Genomic DNA, 17,462 nt, shown 5'->3' with positions numbered 1-17,462 from the left:
ATATATAATCTGCAAATTAAAATCCTGTAGAGAACAACCACAAAGCCTTCTGCAACACCTTCACACCATCCATGCTACATTGTACAAATTAGACACATAACCAATATATTAGTGCATTTTTCCAAAAGACAGTGCAAACAATTCTTGGAATAGTACATCTGCACAGTATAAATAGGTTTGCTGTTAAGAGCAGCTTCAATAGAAGTGCCAAAAAATTGTTTAAATGAAAAATATAAGCGTGTTTTTCAGTTTGGGTTTGTTTGTTTTTTTTTTCCCCAGGCCTTTTTTCTATAGTACAGCTCTCCCTGAGATAGACTTCTATCACAGGAAAAACTATGAGTACATTTGGTTAAATGTTCATGCCAGCTGCTTTATTCATGGGGTGCATCAGGAACTATACATACATGGCTTTGGAGAAAAATGAGGCTCACTTGAAAAGGCAGGCAGAAAAGCTGTTTGGAAAGTAAGAAGGTGCAGGAGGCAATTATATTGGTGGTATTAGCATGGAGTAACGAGGGTGTGAATTTTCAGTAAATTACTTTGCAGCAATTCTTTACATGGATGCTTTGGTTCATATTATATGCATGTCTATACTACATTAATGGGAGACTGCATAAAACCCAACCTAGCTAGATCCACAACCAGTACAGTGATGAGATGCAATGTTTACTGGAGATGGTACAGTACCACACTGCTACCTCTACCCTGTCATCAGCACTCCCTCTGGAATCTCCACCCAGCAGCAGGGCTCAGCTTTGTAATCACTGCAATGCAACCTATTACACAGGATAAGTCATGGTGATTCCAGCTCAGCAATAGCAAGGAAAACCTCCCAGTTCTGCAAAGCTCCTTTCCCACATTTTGTGGGTTGTTTCAGTAGACGACAGCAGCCAGTCCAGGTTCTGAGCTGTGCCATATGTGCAGCAAGAGGCATTCCTCTTCCTCTCAGCCAGATGCTGCATCTGTGGTAGCAGCTCCTGTTTCTGTGCCACACAGCCTGCAACACAGTAAGTTGCTCATGATACTTTACAGACAACCATCTCCTCCAAATAACCAGTGGCAGTGCACTCAAGTTGGAATTATGCATAGATTCTGCAAGTTCAGACTTGCAGAAACAAATCCAGAACCACCACTATGTCACTTGTAAAAAAGCTTATTTGAATTCAAGCATCACTGCTGTTCAGGGCAAGTGGAAGAGAGAAAGGGGGAAAATACAAATGCAGGGGGCAGTTTCCTTCCACTGAACCTGATAGCTACTAAATTCCATTTTTAATTTTTTTTTTGGTGAAGTCAAGGGGACAAATTGAAAAAATTCTTTAGGTAAATTTGTTACTGAATAATCATATAAATAATTGGGCTGCTACATTCTCAGACATGAATAATGCTGTCTTCAACATTAGTTTATGGAATTTAATAAGTAGGTGAGATGTATAAAACAGAAGACATTTCACAATCTTTTTTGTCCTCTGTACTACAGTTCATTGCCTTCATCAATTGTACTGGTGCAGCTGGTCTATGAGGCTGATAAAGTGTGGCACAGACACGGAGGAAAGCTATGAGCAGCCAAGCACAGAAACTTTCTTGTTCCCACCTGCCAAAGTCAGCATGAGCTACAGAATAGCATATATCCTGCTGGTCTTAATATAATGCAGGATTGAGTCCTAAAAAACCAATCACAGTCTTAAGAAAATAGTGATATTCATTGCTATTCTCTTACTGACCAAATGTTGGGTTTTATCCTGTTGTTATGGTAATATATATTTTATAGTGTGCTTTAAAATAAACTAAAAAAAAAAGGTGATACTTTAGTCTGTTAATATGTACCTACCAAATTTTGCAGGTTTTCCATTTTCTCTCTTCACTCTCCATCCACCTCACACACCCCCCCAAAAAAAGATAATTTCTCCTTAATTTTCAATTATGGTCTCTGCCCTAAACAGTGTTGGAATGTTTATGCTGGAAACAATGCATGAGAATATTCTGCCATCCAATGCGAAACAAAATCCTTGCTTTCACTTCTGTTTTTAAGATTTACATTTACTTTTATTATTTTTTCTTACTTTTTATTACTTACTACCTTTTACTCTGAGAACATGTATTTCAATACTAATAACTGTTTTTAATATTAGTTTAAACCTTGTTGATTTTGCTGTTGCCTCTGTGCCCATTGACCCCTTCTTTCAAATTGCATTCCATTGATTCCAATGGAGTTCTGCACAGTTCTGTTCTTGCAGATTCACATATGAGGTCCAAGCTCTTGCACTAATATGACTACTGTTAAATGCAGGAAAGTGTCATTATATAAAAATTCTGGTACAACCTGTAACTGTCACAGTTATGTTCACCCTTATGCAACACTTACGTGCTCAAAACTTACTTTCACAGTTATGGAAGATATTCCATAACACAATCTGATAAGTAAACTGTCCTTCATGCTTACGGGTACGAGATGGGTAAACCTATCTTGAACAAACTTCATCTGAGATAAGACGCAACGTAAGAACTCCTGTATGACAGCACCCTTTAGGCCTTATACAACCCTTGGGACATTGTGGCACACTGTTGAAAGCATTAGGAACGAGGTTGGCTCTGGGAAACTGGAAGTTCTCCAATATCATTTGTTTGGACTTGCCATCTATATGGTTCAAGAGTTATTACATGTATCACTTTCTCTCAGTCATCTGAATTATGAGTCATACAAACCAAAAGCAGAAGGTGTATGTGTGAACAAAGCAGATATGGATGTTTGTGGAGTTTGTTGTCAGGTTTACTTAGCTCTCGTTTTCTGTCCTGCCCCATCTAGGACAAAGAAGTTCAAATCTTTGTCAAGTCCAGGTAGCTGCTACCTCAGTGACAATCTGGGACTAAGACCTAACTGTTAAAGGATAAAACCTCACAGACTGCTAAGTCTCTGGAAGTCCCGTGACTCAAACTTTCACCTCCAGCTAAAAGCCTGTCCATCTTTGTTTTGTTTAACTGAGCAGGAGCAAGAAAACCCCACCGGATTTTTGCTTAGCAGGATAAATACATAAAAATCTCTCAAGAATCCTGGTTGTCCATGGGTTGCCTGCCACAGACAGGCCAATTACTAGCTAAAAGTGCATGCAGATAGAAATAGATTCCAAACCCAGAAAGCAAACCTGAAATTGGATCCATACCGACAGGCTCTTGGGAGGTCAAAAGGCCAGCCTCCTCCTTCAGATCTGATTGCAAGCTCAGGACTACAGTCTATAACCCGCTCATCTTTTACCTCAACCAAATTTGAAATGTGGTCTGACTGAAGGGAAACCTAGGCTTAAATAAACTTATTAAATAATAAAACAAAACAAACCTCATGAAAATACATATATATTAAACTATCCTTCTATGAACGTGACAGAATCAACTGTAACTCACACTATAGGCCTCTAAAACTGGGGCTCTGTGACGGCTGAAGCACAGGAGCAAACATCGAAGGAATGAGGCAGCCAAGCTACCGCCATTAACCGGGTACGCCACTTGCGCAAATTTCCCTTCCCCCTAGGCCCTACCGCCAACCATGTCGCGTAACGGCTTTCGCGAATACGGATGCTGCACTGCGGCGATGGCACAGTTCAACCAAACCTCCTCCCTCCTCCGCCTACTTCGACGTTAAGGCCACCCCCTTTCTGGGTTGTGATTGGCAGGACGGGCGGAGCGGTTCGCGGCGATTGGCGGCTTCTGGCGGGAGGTGGGGTAGGTTGCGTGAAGGGTAATAAAGTTAGTGGGGCTGCCTCGGTGCGCTTTAGACGCGGCAGCGAGTCGGCTCTCTATGGAGGTGGCGGAGGGAAGTGTTGGGCCGTTGCTGTTCCTGCTGTGGTGACTCGGAGACTCGCCCTGTCTGGCGCGCTCCCCCCTTCCCCTCCCCAGCCCCGGTCCCCGGCTCCCTTCCCCTTCCCCCTCCCCTTTTCTTGCCTTTTCCCCTGCCCTTGGTAGCCGCCGGGACCCGGGGAAGCTGACAAGGCCTTAGGGAAGGTGAGAAATGCGGGAGTGGCGGGAGACTGATACGGGGCCGAGAGGGAACGGGTACTGTTGCCGCTGCCGCTTAAAATGGCGGCTGCCCGAAGTGGCCGCCATTTTCTCGTCGGCTTCTTCTCGCTTTCTTATGCACAAAATGGCGGCTCGGGTCCATGGTCGCTCCTGCTGTCGGCCTTCCCATTGCTGTGGATGCTAAGCGAAGGGATAGAGGAGATGGGCGGCCCCCGCTAGGCGTGGAAGGGAAGGTGACCAGAAGCATTTGAGGTTAGAGCCGCAATATCTGCAGCGAGGGAGATGGGGTCCGGTCGCGCCGCTTCGTAGCTCTGCTTTCGGGGGATCGGATCGGCTGCAGGATCCTAGTCTCTGGGGACCCCGGGTGCCCGAGAGGTTTGCCCTTGGATGGGAGTAGCCTCGGTACACGTAGAGGGCTGTGGTCTTAATGTTTTAGGATCTGCATTGCTCGGGGGGGGCGGGGTGGACGAAGTTGTCTGTTCTGGAGAGTCGGTGGCGAGAGCATTTTTTTTTTTAATTTTTTTTCGTTCATTTACTTCTGCCTCTGTTCCTCTGGAAGGGAGAGCGGACTACCGAGAAGCCGTGTCTGTCGGTAGCAGTCTCGCCTCGCCCATGTTTCCTGTTCAGGCTTGGGCGGCGAGTAAATGGAAGGCGCTGCTTGAGCGGGGGCGGCGGTGCGGGGGCAGACCGACTGCTTCCCCCTCCCCCCCCTTTCCGGGCGGACCGGGGCGGGTGCCGCGAGTGGCGGGCGCCGTTTTCCGCCGGCGGCGAAGGAGCGGAGCCCGCTCACCTCCCTCGCGGAGAACAAAGAGCCGGTCGGGCTCCTGGCGGCCCCTGAGCTTGGAAACGGGCGGCGCCCGGTGGGGGAAGGGGAGGCGGCTCGGTGCGCCCGGAGCCGCCAGCTCCATGCGGTAGGGTAGCGCCTGCCTCCTGCGGGGGGCGCCCCTCCCGCTCCCGCAGCCCTTTTGTTCGGCGGCAGCCATGTTGGGAGCCGTTCCTCGTGCCCGCGCTGGCTCGAGCGGGCGGTGGCGGAGGGGGCTGCTGGGGCGCTGCGCTGACGGGGGGAGGTGCGTTCCCTTGGGCGTTTCTCGGGCTGGCTTTCCGAGGAGGTGGCTGTGTGCTCAGTACACCAGTGTCTCGGAGCAGATCTGTGATGGAGCCTCAAAATGCCTGTCGGTTTTGGTGGTGGTTTTTTGCGTGCTCCCCAAGCATTTCTGTCTCCGTGATTAGCTTTCTGTTACTTGAGCCGTGCGGTGAAATTTTCCTTCCTGCTCCTGTCTTGCAAGCTGAAATTTGAGGTGGGGAGGGCCGGTATTTTTTCATTATTTAGTAGCTTAATTGGCCGTTTGGACTTGGATGTAGAATATATCCCTTCTACTTCATTAGTGTGCGTTTTGTGATCTGGTACTACTCGCTTTGAAACTTGACTACTTTGCCATAATTAGTCATAGTTTGCAAAGCATATCAATAAAGGATTAATTTAATTATACTCTGCTAGCAGAAAACTAGCTAAAAACCCTTTTTTTCTGCAAGTGCTTTTGGGGGGTTGACAGGGTAAATCTGAGGCTTTTACTTTCTCAGTCCATGATTCCCTTACCTCTCCTCCTTCATCCCCATTAGAAAACATGACTATAATGATAAAATTTGCCTTTCTGTGAGTATCCAGTATCCAGTGCATAAATAAGAGCATTTGTAGCTTTTACAAAGTTCAGTGTTTGAGGGTTCCTGTTCTCTAATAAATGTTTGTACTTGTGTTGTAAGTTAGATACTATGGCTGTTAGTAAAACAACTATAATATGAATGCTTGATTTGTCTTTCTAGGTTTTGTTTTTCCCCACCCCGTCAATTTAATTTTATTCTTTTGAAGATTCTTCGTTGTCAAGCCGCCAAAGTGGAGAGTGCGATTGCAGAAGGGGGTGCTTCTCGTTTCAGGTACTACTGCTTTTTGTTGTTGAGTCATGAACACTTGGCAGTGGAAGCTGTCCTTTGAGGAGGACTTAGATTTGTCTTGTGTTTATACCAAAACTGACATGTAATTAAAAGCATTGGAATTTTGAACTTACACAAGGTTACGTGGTTGTCTTTAACAGTGCTTCTTCAGGCGGAGGAGGTGGTAGGGGTGCACCTCAGCACTATCCCAAGACTGCCAGCAACAGGTATGTTACCTTGCCTTTTGATTTGGCATGATTTTAAAGGCAAACAATGCTTGATGGTGAACACAGAGTTGAAAATGGAGTATTCGTGAGTTCATGACGTGTTAATGTTCTCCAGTCTGGCAGGATAGCATACAGTCTGTTGAAGGTGTGGGTCATGAATGATAAAAGGTGCACAGACCTTCTCATGCATTTTACTTAAAGTTCAGAGGATTTTCTTGGGTATGTGTCTTTATTGTTGAGTGAATACTTTACTGTGTAACAGATGTTGCAGTGTTCGTAGGGGTAAATGCGTGTTCTTAACAAAATTAGTAACAACCTAGTGTAAGGCAATACTGAAAGGTTAAAAGTACGTTACTTCAAATTGTTTGTTTCTGTTTAACAATGGTATTCTTAAAACTTTTGCAGCGAGTTCCTGGGGAAAACCCCAGGGCAAAACGCTCAGAAATGGATTCCTTCACGAAGCACTAGACGAGATGACGACTCCGCAAATGACAAAGAACGACATGATGCAATCTTCAGGAAAGTAAGAGGGTAAGTTCTTCATAAGATTATTTTTTCTTTCCTTACTGTTGTCTTTGGCAATATCCATCTCTAATAAATGGGCTGGAGGAAAGAAGATGTGGGTCTTGAGTTCTGTGGGGGCTGTATGTGGGGGTGTGGTTCCCTTTGGAGAAAAGGAGGCAGAAACTGATAGGGCCAGCAGCAGCAAACACTTAAGTAGTTCTTGTGAGATGATTAGTCTTTTCAGTAATACTTTATATTCTAAAGTTTACCCAGAAGAAAGTTGAATGGAAAATTACACTTCCTGTTGTTGTTCAGTAGACTTAAGTAAAGGTAAACTTGGATCTAAAATTACTTGTAGCATGCTTACAGTATCTGATCTGGATTTTTATTTTTGTTTGTTCCTCTTCAGCATACTAAATAAGCTTACTCCTGAAAAGTTTGACAAGCTATGCCTTGAGCTCCTCAATGTGGGTGTAGAATCTAAGCTCATCCTAAAAGGGGTCATACTGCTGGTAAGCTGGTTGCATTTATTTTTAACATGCAAGAAAGCTGTAGTTAAAAGAAACAGGGTGGCTGTTTTTATGGAATACTGAAGTAACATGGCTAATACAGTGTTTGATAATCCAAACATACAGAAATACCATTCCTGCTTTTTGTGTAAAAAGCATATACTGGGGAGGAAGTAGACTTAATGCTGTAACTTCATAGTTTAGAAGTCTCAAGAATCACTAAATGTGATTAGGGATTCTTTTGTTTGTTTTTATAATCTATAAGATTCTAGTTAGCAGTCTTACTTTCCTGGCCCCCTGTCTCCTTTTCCTGTTTTGCTGACAAACCAAATAGTCTTGGAGAAACTGCCACAGGTGAGCTCTTGGTACACTGATTTAACTCATGTCACTGTTTAATTTGAGATCAGATTGGCAATACTAATGTCAGTGTTTTGATGATGAACTTCAAATTTGTCCCATTCGTTGGCTGAGGATTATAGAAGTTCATTGGTAGCATGGAGTTGGTTTTGTCCTTTGCTACCACATTAAGACTAGTGTTAAACAAAATCTATTTTTTCTGTATGTTTGAAACATCAAAAAATAGTTAAATGTTGTAGATCCATTGTGTGTATTGCAGTTCAGTTCTCTAATAATGTTTGTATTTACTACATGCTACCTTACTTAAATTTATTTAGATCGTAGACAAAGCCCTTGAAGAGCCAAAGTATAGCTCACTGTATGCTCAACTATGTCTGCGACTGGCAGAAGATGCACCCAACTTTGATGGCCCATCAGCAGAGAGTCATCCAGGACAGAAGCAAAGCACAGTGAGTCTATCTCTGAATCTGAAATGATAAATTTTGCTTGCATGTATAGTTGCACTGATTAACTTAATTGTTTTGTTTGTTTTCTGTTCTTAGACATTCAGACGCCTCCTAATATCTAAACTTCAAGATGAATTTGAAAACCGAACCAGAAATGTTGATAGTAAGCTTTAAAACCACTTTAATGCAGAATTTATCATTTTTTTCTGCAGTTGTGTTAAACAGGGTTCTTTGTTTTCCAGTCTATGATAAGCATGATGGTCCCCTCCTCCCTGAGGAGGAGGAACAGAGAGCGATTGCCAAGATCAAGATGCTGGGGAACATCAAATTCATTGGAGAACTTGGCAAGCTTGATCTTATTCATGAATCTATCCTTCATAAGTGCATCAAAACAGTGAGTATTCAGATGGGGTGGGGGCTGAGAGTAAAATAAGACTTATCGATGAAAAAATGCAAATGTTCATGCTGCTTTGGGAATCTTGGAGCATAAAATACCACAAAAATGTTTCCTGTCAATTATCTAACCTTTGCTGTTTGAAATAAACAGTCTTTTGGTGTGATTAAAAAGTAAAATTGGCTCTGCTTAAAGCCATGGGAATAGTCTTCCAGTGAAGATGAAGTTTGGCCTAGACAGAAATACCACAGGTACTTCAAAGTACACACACTTAGAGGTAATAAGTACTTCAATTAGCAGTTCTTAAAAAAATAATTCTGAGTCTGTTTGTCTTCAGAACAAGATGAAATGTTTCTACATGTGCCAGTGTACAAAGTTGTCACTTATTTCAACAAATGACAAACTTATAATACCTGATTCCCTTTTAATATTTCAGCTTTTGGAAAAGAAGAAGAGAGTCCAACTCAAAGATATGGGGGAGGATTTGGAGTGCCTCTGTCAGATAATGAGGACAGTGGGACCTAGATTAGACCATGCAAAAGCCAAGGTATGTACCTATCCACTACAGTCATTAAACTAGTTAAATTCTATGGCTAAGACTTTTACTTGCCTGAACCTTCTGTATTCAGTGTTGGTTTTGTAAGTACAAAACTGTTGTCTGCCTTTCAGAGAGCAACAGTGCCAACTGTTGTTCCCCCATCAAATCTCTTGAAAGCAAATGGAGCCAATCTTTGAAGTGGTTTTAAATGTCTTTCCAGAGTGAAGTTGGGGTCGTTAGGAAGTCACAAAAATGAGAATTGTTTCTCTAAATGCTACTTGAAAAGGTGTGGCGAGGAACTCTAGTCTAAACACAACTATAGGTGATCTGACAAATGTATTTGATTTGCGCTGAACGTAAGCTTGAAACGGTATCGTAGTAGTGAGAACTTTGTCAGGTTTTAATCTTTGGCTCGGGTGAGCGGTCTTGATGCATGAGCTTTCATTAAGTTCTACTGCTATCAAGGAGATTGAGATGGCAGGAAAGGGCATTGTCTTCTGTTACTTGATCTTAGATGTTGTGAATGTGGTCACTTTTCCTGAAAATACTCAAGACACTGATAGAATGAGCCCTCACTTGTAATATCGTTTGTGTTCCTCCCAGTCCTTAATGGATCAGTACTTTGCCCGTATGCGCTCCTTGATGTCAAGTAAGGAATTGCCAGCAAGGATTCGTTTCCTGCTGCAGGTATGATGATAAAATGGCTTACTGCTTCCTTTTTCTTAAAGTTGTTTGAATCCTTTGCTAATAATTCATTGTTTTCCAAGGATACTGTGGAGTTGAGAGAACACAACTGGGTTCCTCGCAAAGCTTTTCTTGACAATGGACCAAAGACTATCAATCAAATCCGTCAAGATGCAGTAAAAGTAAGTGTCGTACGTAAAGTCTTGTGCTTGGCTTTTGCCTGAGTGTGAAAAGGGATGCTTAGGCTGTTTACTCCATGTCACAAAACTTAGGCTGTGCATTTACTTACAGGTAGTTCTTGCAGCAGTATGTGACAATAAGGGGTTATGGATTAAAACCAGATGGACTTCTAGGGGGTTCAGGGCTAAACTTTCACTTTCTCAGGGACTATTACTCCAGCTGACAAATTTTATGATTCCTGTTTTAAAGGATCTGGGAGTTTTTATTCCTGCTCCGATGTCTCAAGGGATGAGAAGCGACTTCTTTCTGGAGGGACCCTTTATGCCACCCAGGATGAAACTTGACAGGGACCCACTTGGAGGGCTTGCTGATATGTTTGGACAAATGCCAGGTACGCTGAAACAGCAAGGCCGATGTGATGACGGCAGCTGTACTGATTGAACAAGAACTGAACTTGGTTTTTGTCTCCTTACTAATACAGGTAGCGGAATTGGTACTGGTCCAGGGGTTATTCAGGATAGATTTTCACCCACCATGGGACGCCATCGTTCAAACCAACTTTTCAATGGCCATGGGGGTCACCTCATGCCTTCTGCTCAATCCCAGTTTGGAGAACTAGGCAAATCTTTTCTGAAAAGTCAGGTAAGGAAGATGTTGTTCACAGGGTGGCTTCAGCTTGTTTAGAAGCTCTTCTACAGATGCGTATGTTATAGATTATAGTCTGCTTATGTTGAAAGACTTTCAGATTTGGTCCTGATAAGAACTGATGCTCAGCTGATACAAAAATTCTAAACCATGTTTTAAATTCTGCAAGAGATGCAAGGAATACACTTTTTTACTGCAAGAAAAGGTGCATGTGGCTTTGGTGGGTCAGAATGGTGTGTTTTATTTAAGATAGCCCTGTTTTTAGGGATAGATGCTACTCTCCCACCACCCCTGCTCCTCCTTTCTCCCTTCCTGGCAAACAGAATCTTTGTTCCTCTGGTCCCTCTGGTACTACTTGCCATATGATGTACGCCACTCCATCATCTGCACTTCTTTCTCTATATCTCCCTTTCTGAAATAGGGGCAAAGCCAGCTCTACCATAACCAGAATCAGGGACTCTTATCCCAGCAACAAGGACAGTCGAAGGATATGCCACCTCGGTTTTCTAAGAAAGGACAGCTTAATGCAGATGAGGTACATTACATGCCTACATTACTTAAAGCCTATTCTAAATATTGCCCAATGATTATAGCAAGACGCGTTATTATGAGGACTAATGCTGGAACTCTTCTTTCCCCCCCCCCTTCTTCTTTGTCCCTTCCTCTTTCACCTTACCCCTCACTTTCCTTAGGGTATCCAGCGTCCTATGAGCAAGACTGAGATATGAGGGCAATTACTTGGGGGTGTCTCTTCCTTCCCCCATACCTTCCCCAGAACACTACTCTGACATCAGTTCCCATGCATCATATTGATAACAATACACTTAATTAAAACTCCAGAAAATACTGAACTTTAGAAACCCTGAAGTGCTGGACCAGGCTAAATTTTTTTTCTTTTTTTAGAACTGGCTAATAGGCAAAAGGTCAAATGCAAAGTAAACTGCATTGTTTTGAGTGTTAACCAGACTCGTATCCTGATCTCTGAGCAATTGGTACAGTTTTATCTTTACTGTAAAATACATTAGCGAAGTATCTTCTTGGGTCTCTAACATACTGCATCTAAAAGGAGCAATTCCAGATCTTGTTACCAATGGAACAAATACCAGTAACTTGCAGCAAGATGTGATTCGTGAAGTTGTGCTTTTGGGGGAATTTCAGTACCCAGGTGGCTTAATCTGTATTTGAGTGTTAACATCGTAGAAATGGAAAAGTTATGCTTCAGCGGGATCATTTGGTGTGAGTCCGCGACTGTGTGTTCCTCAGAATACTTGAAACAGTTTGAGTTTTTTCTGACGTCTGTTTACAGATTAGCCTGAGACCTGCTCAGTCTTTTCTAATGAACAAAAACCAAGTGCCAAAGCTTCAGCCCCAGATAACTATGATTCCTCCCAGTGCTCAACCACCACGCACTCAGACACCACCCTTGGGACAGGTAAATACAAAAATTACTGTATATTGATGGCTACACTGAATTTCTTCCTGTGTAAAACTTAAAGCCAGTTTCTTCCATTGCACAGAGCAGGGTATATAACAAGAATGCATGAAAACCTAATTTTACTTTCACCTGCCTGTGTATATATTTAGTGTTCTTAAACTTGATGTAAATGTAGGCAGATGTACTGCAAAGAAACAAATTCTGGTATCTTTTGCAGCCTCCTCAACTTGGTCTTAAAACAAATCCACCACTTATACAAGAAAAGCCTGCAAAGACCACCAAGAAACCACCTCCTTCTAAAGAAGAGCTACTTAAACAAACTGTAAGTATGTAATAGTGTTTCTTGCAGCCTTGTCTATGTTCTTTAAAAATGGATGTTTAACTGTACTTTTTTTTTCTTTAGGAAGCTGTTGTGACTGAGTATCTGAACAATGGGAATGCTAATGATGCTGTCAATACTGTGAGAGAAATGAGAGCTCCGAAACACTTCATTCCTGAGATGTTGAGCAAAGTAATCATTCAATCCCTAGATCGATCAGATGAAGACAAAGAGAAAGCAAGTACTTTGATCAGCTTGCTCAAGCAGGAGGGAATAGCCACAAGTGACAACTTCATGCAGGTACTGCAGCCTGAGAGACTCATAGCCCTGGTTCTTGGCTGTTCCTGGTATTTAGCTTGTGTAAAGGCAATGTGCAAATCTTTCTAAGTCCTGTTGATCTGATGGAGGTAAAAATAATGCATAAATCTGTGAGGGGCATAAGAAGTGATGAAAGGTAGAAATGTGGGTACAGGATTTCAGGAACTGGAGGTGGGGAACACCTTTGCAAGTGATTCAGTACAGAAAGGAAATGAGACCCCTATGTAGTTAGAGTATCACTGCACAAAACCAAAATTGCTTCAGCATTTCAACTTCTGTTTACTGTTTCTTAGGCTTTCCTGAACGTATTGGACCAGTGCCCCAAACTGGAGGTGGACATCCCATTGGTGAAATCCTACTTAGCACAGTTCGCAGCCCGTGCCATTATTTCAGAACTGGTGAGCATTTCAGAACTGGCTCAACCACTGGAAAGTGGCACCCATTTCCCTCTCTTCCTGCTTTGCCTTCAGCAGTTAGCTAAGTTACAGGATCGTGAATGGCTAACAGAATTGTTCCAACAAAGCAAAGTGAACATGCAGAAAATGTTACCAGGTAAGAGTTACCACATAGCTTTCATGACACCTTATGTTAGTGTATGCAAGATGTTTTACTCTAGTTTAAAAAACTAGAAGTAAACATAATGTACAAGGCTATTCTGATGCAGTCAACTTGTGATGAAGAATGGTAGTTCTTAAGAGGCGGTTATAATGATCTGTGAACTGTTGATGACAGCTTTTGAGTAGCTCCAGCACTTAAGTGTCTGTCTGTCTTGTCAGAAATTGACCAGAACAAGGACCGCATGCTGGAGATCTTGGAAGGGAAGGGGCTTAGCTTCTTGTTCCCGCTTCTGAAACTGGAGAAGGAACTGCTAAAGCAAATAAAATCGGATCCATCCCCTCAAGCCATCTATAAGTGGATTAAAGATAACATTTCACCCAAACTTCATGTAGATAAGGGATTTGTGAATATATTGATGACCAGGTGAGGTGCTCTCTTGATACTCTATAGGCACATGTTTTGTTAAGCTGGTAATGTGACTAACTCCGTTAAGGCTGACGTGTAGCCCTGTGCAGAAAAAGATAAAGTACATGGGGAGATTAATCTCCCCTGTATTAAACACCCATTGTATTTGAGAAGAAAAGCAAGTCTGCAGGCTTCCATCAGTGTGAAGTGTTGCTTTTCCTTGAGAAGAGGTCTAGATCTGTGTGTTATATTTCTAAAATGTTTGAGCCCTAACAGAAGCAGAACTAGGATCTTTGTAGTGTGTGGTCAGCCATCATACTAATCCACAGTGCGTGTGCTTAACAGCTGATAGAAGCAGAAGGATATTTCTAGTAATAGCTAGCAAACTGACCTTGAGATTACTTGTCTTATGGTTTTGGAACATAAAAATCTAGCTGCTATATCTTTGTTCATGACTTCTTTTGTCCAGTTTCTTGCAGTATATTTCTAGTGAAGTAAACCCACCTAGTGACGAATCGGATTCTTCATCTGCTCCATCTAAAGAGCAGCTAGAGCAGGAAAAACAACTGCTTCTTTCCTTCAAGCCAGTAATGCAGAAGTTCCTCCATGACCATGTTGATCTGCAAGTGAGCGCTTTATATGCGCTCCAGGTGCACTGCTACAACAATAACTTTCCGAAAGGTATGTGCATTAAGATCTGACCCAAAACTCGTGCCTGTGCATGGCTTGTTGCCACACTTCTTGGAGTAAGCTGTTCAGAAGGTCGTAAAGCTAATGAGGCTTAAATTTACTTCCATAGGCATGTTACTGCGCTTCTTTGTTCATTTCTATGACATGGAGATCATCGAAGAAGAAGCCTTCTTGGCATGGAAAGAAGATATTACTCAAGAGTTTCCAGGGAAAGGCAAAGCTTTATTCCAGGTAGACTTGCTAATATTAGAGGTTTGTCTTTGACCTCTGCTGCACTGGAGTGTTTGGGAACATGTTCAAACAGTGTTTAAGACTTGTTAATATCTAGAAACTTAATGGAGTATTTCACGGGGCAGGAGTGAGGCAAGAGTCACTAAATCCTATTCCATTACTAGAGACTTAAATTTAGTACAAAGTGTGGCTGAAGGATTTTCCTTTAAAATGACTTGGAGGGGAAAAAAGCAGTGCTGTGCAGAAGTACATAGTGGGAATTATTCCTGCTCCCTTAAACCAATTTTATGTAACTGCAGGTAAACCAGTGGCTAACCTGGCTGGAAACTGCTGAAGAAGAAGAATCTGAAGAAGAAGCTGACTAAAGAACCAGCCAAAGCCTTAAGTTGTGCAAACATACTGTTGCTATGATGTAACTGCATTTGACCTAACCACTGCGAAAATTCATTCCGCTGTAATGTTTCACAATATTTAAAGCAGAAGTGTGTCAATAGGATATTCTCTGCAAAAGGTTTTTGTAGTATGTCTTAATAGTCTACAATAAAAATATTTTAGAGTACCTTTAATGTTTAGATAACAGTGTATTAGCAGCATGCAATAATTACATCATAAGTTCTCGAGCAGAAGCAGTCTGTTGCAAGGGGTCTTCTTTGCTGCCAGTTATCATAGGCTGTTTTTAAGTTAGAAAACTGAATAGCAACACTGAATACTGTAGAAATGCACTTTGCTCAGTGTAATACTTGAGTTGTTGCAATATTTGATTATCCATTTGGTTGTTACAGAGAATCCTTAACTGTAATCAATGGTTGTTGCCGTAATAGTATATTGCCTGTATTTCTACCTCTAGTAATGGGCTTTATGTGCTAGGTTTTAATATCCTTGAGCCTGGGCAAGTGCACAAGTCTTTTTAAAAGAAACAGTTTACTTGCACAAAAATTGATCAGCTGAAGAGATGGTTTAATGCCCTTTGGAAGAGGTTTTTGTGGGTGTGAAACACAACATGGTGAGAAATTTGAATTGGTCCCTCTACTATAGTGCTGAAATTAAGTCTACTTAATTTATAGAGACATGTTCATGCCCTGATTTTATATACTTGTATCTATCAATAAACATTGTGATACTTGACTTGTTTCTGAATCTCTCCCAGTAGAAAAGCTTTGACTGACAAGTAGTTCTACTTAATGGAAGGAAACAGCAGTGGGAGTTGACTTAGACTGGGACCATCTTAATATCCTTTTTATAATAATTGTCTTACCATGCAAATGAATTCTAAATGAGGTCATGGACAAGATTAAACACTACAAATCTGCTGTGACAGGAGAGAAATTAAGAAATTTTGCTGAAGAAATGGTAGGAGTTTGGTTGTGGTCCAGTGTATGCTTTATCAGTGAGTGTGTGCTTTTTAACTTCCTAATGCTTTGAACTTTTACCAGGTCACATGCATGTGTGTTAAGTGGCACTGACTATTAGCTGCCTGTTCCTCAAATCTGCAAATACCCATGAAAGGGTTTAACAATGTTGCATTGTACAGGCTTGAAATGTCATTATTAAATGCTCAACATAACTTACTTCCTAGAACCTTGTCCCTAGTGGAATTTTTTTCCCCATTGATGCTCAGACTTTGTGTTGTGTTGGAAGGTGATGTATTGTTAATGGCAAGACAGTAGTGGTGCTGTGACTGAAACCTGGTTCTGCCAGCAATGGAAATGCTCTAGACTACATACTGTCATCTGTGTGTGGGAGACAAACGTGGAGTATGAGAGAACTACTCACTGGCTTGCTTTGAGGGGTGGGATAGTTTGTGTTTCTGTACCTTAAAGTGCTGGGACTGGGGCACTGGGTCTGGTTCTCACTTAGCTGGCACTTTGCTGTGGAAGGCGGGTGTCCCAACCTCCAGCTATGAGTGGTGGCCTCTTGTGTACTGGTGAGTTGGATTCCTTCAGTGGGTTTCTTCGGGTGTCTGTCAGCTGCTGTACAAGGTGTAACCCAGTAAGCCAAGGTACTGTGGTTCTGTAAACCAAGTGGCGTTCACAAGGGGGATTGAGGTTCTTGGGTTGTTAATGAAAATTCTGTGATGTGTCAACACTGTCTGCGTGTCAGATGTGTGGTGTATGTAGCAGTAAACGGGAGTATTTCTGTGGACTCTAGGTCAAGTGAGACAGGGAAGTGCTGACTACACTCACACAGCCTGATGTTGGGAGCTGGCTGCTCTTGATGTAGCTGCAGCCTCTGTGTAACAACTTGCACAGTGACCGTGAGTCACGTTTGTGAGCAGTGACATCGCGGGGCCTCCAAAAAAGTTTATAATGGTAGGTTGTTCCAGTCATGACACAGACTAATCTTTAGTTTAGGAAAGCATTCCCTGTTTGGAGAGTAGTATGGTTGATACTGGATCTACAGGGGCTGCAGGCTTCACCTCTCACTGTGTCCATTCTTGGGTAGCTGGAGGCTTCTCAAAAAGGATGTTGTCTGTCCTGATTAAGGTTCTGCAGTTAAGGACACTTGAGTGGGAAAGGGGAACACCATTACAGTTTCAGTGTTCATTTACTCCTAATGAATTCCAAATTCTGTTTCAGAATTGCAGTTTGAGTGTAGTGAGGTGCAATGCAGTGAAACATAGCACTGTTTCAGTAACAGGGTTGTGTTTTTCCAAATCTATTGTTAGTTTCTTTTGTGCTTAAGCCTGGCTGTTGCAGCTGATCAATGTAGTGGCTCATGGCACTACAATGCTACTGGTGTACTTCAGTTCCAGGTTACCCGGTGAGCCATGTGCTTCATTCCCATATGCTACAAAGCTGAAGATTGGGAGGAACCACAAGTCAGGAAAGAACTGTTGTAGCCAGTAGTTTCCAACTAAGTTTACTGTAGAGGTAAGAAAAGGATGATAGAAGTGCAAGTAAAATGATTCTTGGTCAGACCTTCAGGAGAGTAGAACCAAAACCTGCAACTAATTCTTTTGCCAGAGTTCTGGAGAAGGTTAAGGTGGTGGCTGTAGACTGTTGGAATAGTGTAAGCCTTGTATTCTTGCCCAGTCCAAAATGTAACTACTACAGTCTTATGTACTTGTGCATGGAGGCTTTTCTGC

The 17,462-nt window shown here is 42.4% G+C and overlaps 1 protein-coding gene and 1 non-coding gene across 2 annotated transcripts; both read left to right on the top strand.

Moving 5' to 3' along the window:
• Nucleotides 1-3,567: 3,567 nt before the first annotated feature.
• On the top strand, nt 3,568-15,955 carry EIF4G2 (eukaryotic translation initiation factor 4 gamma 2). The gene is made up of 22 exons (XM_086472464.1): nt 3,568-3,714; nt 5,876-5,940; nt 6,099-6,164; nt 6,570-6,695; nt 7,078-7,180; nt 7,852-7,983; nt 8,077-8,143; nt 8,223-8,374; nt 8,811-8,921; nt 9,516-9,599; nt 9,680-9,778; nt 10,026-10,167; nt 10,258-10,418; nt 10,843-10,956; nt 11,728-11,853; nt 12,074-12,178; nt 12,260-12,475; nt 12,787-13,045; nt 13,270-13,474; nt 13,926-14,137; nt 14,256-14,377; nt 14,677-15,955. The coding sequence occupies exons 1-22, from the start codon at nt 3,568-3,570 to the stop codon at nt 14,740-14,742; spliced, it is 2,880 nt and encodes a 959-aa protein (XP_086328590.1). The 3' UTR covers nt 14,743-15,955.
• LOC147414609 (small nucleolar RNA SNORD97) lies at nt 10,998-11,155 on the top strand. The gene has a single exon (XR_015183861.1). It is a non-coding gene; the product is annotated as a small nucleolar RNA SNORD97 (small nucleolar RNA).
• Nucleotides 15,956-17,462: the final 1,507 nt, after the last annotated feature.

The sequence above is a fragment of the Leptosomus discolor genome, chromosome 12 (assembly GCF_034619465.1).
Source record: "Leptosomus discolor isolate bLepDis1 chromosome 12, bLepDis1.hap2, whole genome shotgun sequence".
NCBI lineage: Eukaryota > Metazoa > Chordata > Aves > Leptosomiformes > Leptosomidae > Leptosomus > Leptosomus discolor.
Note: the sequence above shows the minus strand (reverse complement) of the source record. Positions and strands in the feature narration are given on the sequence as shown.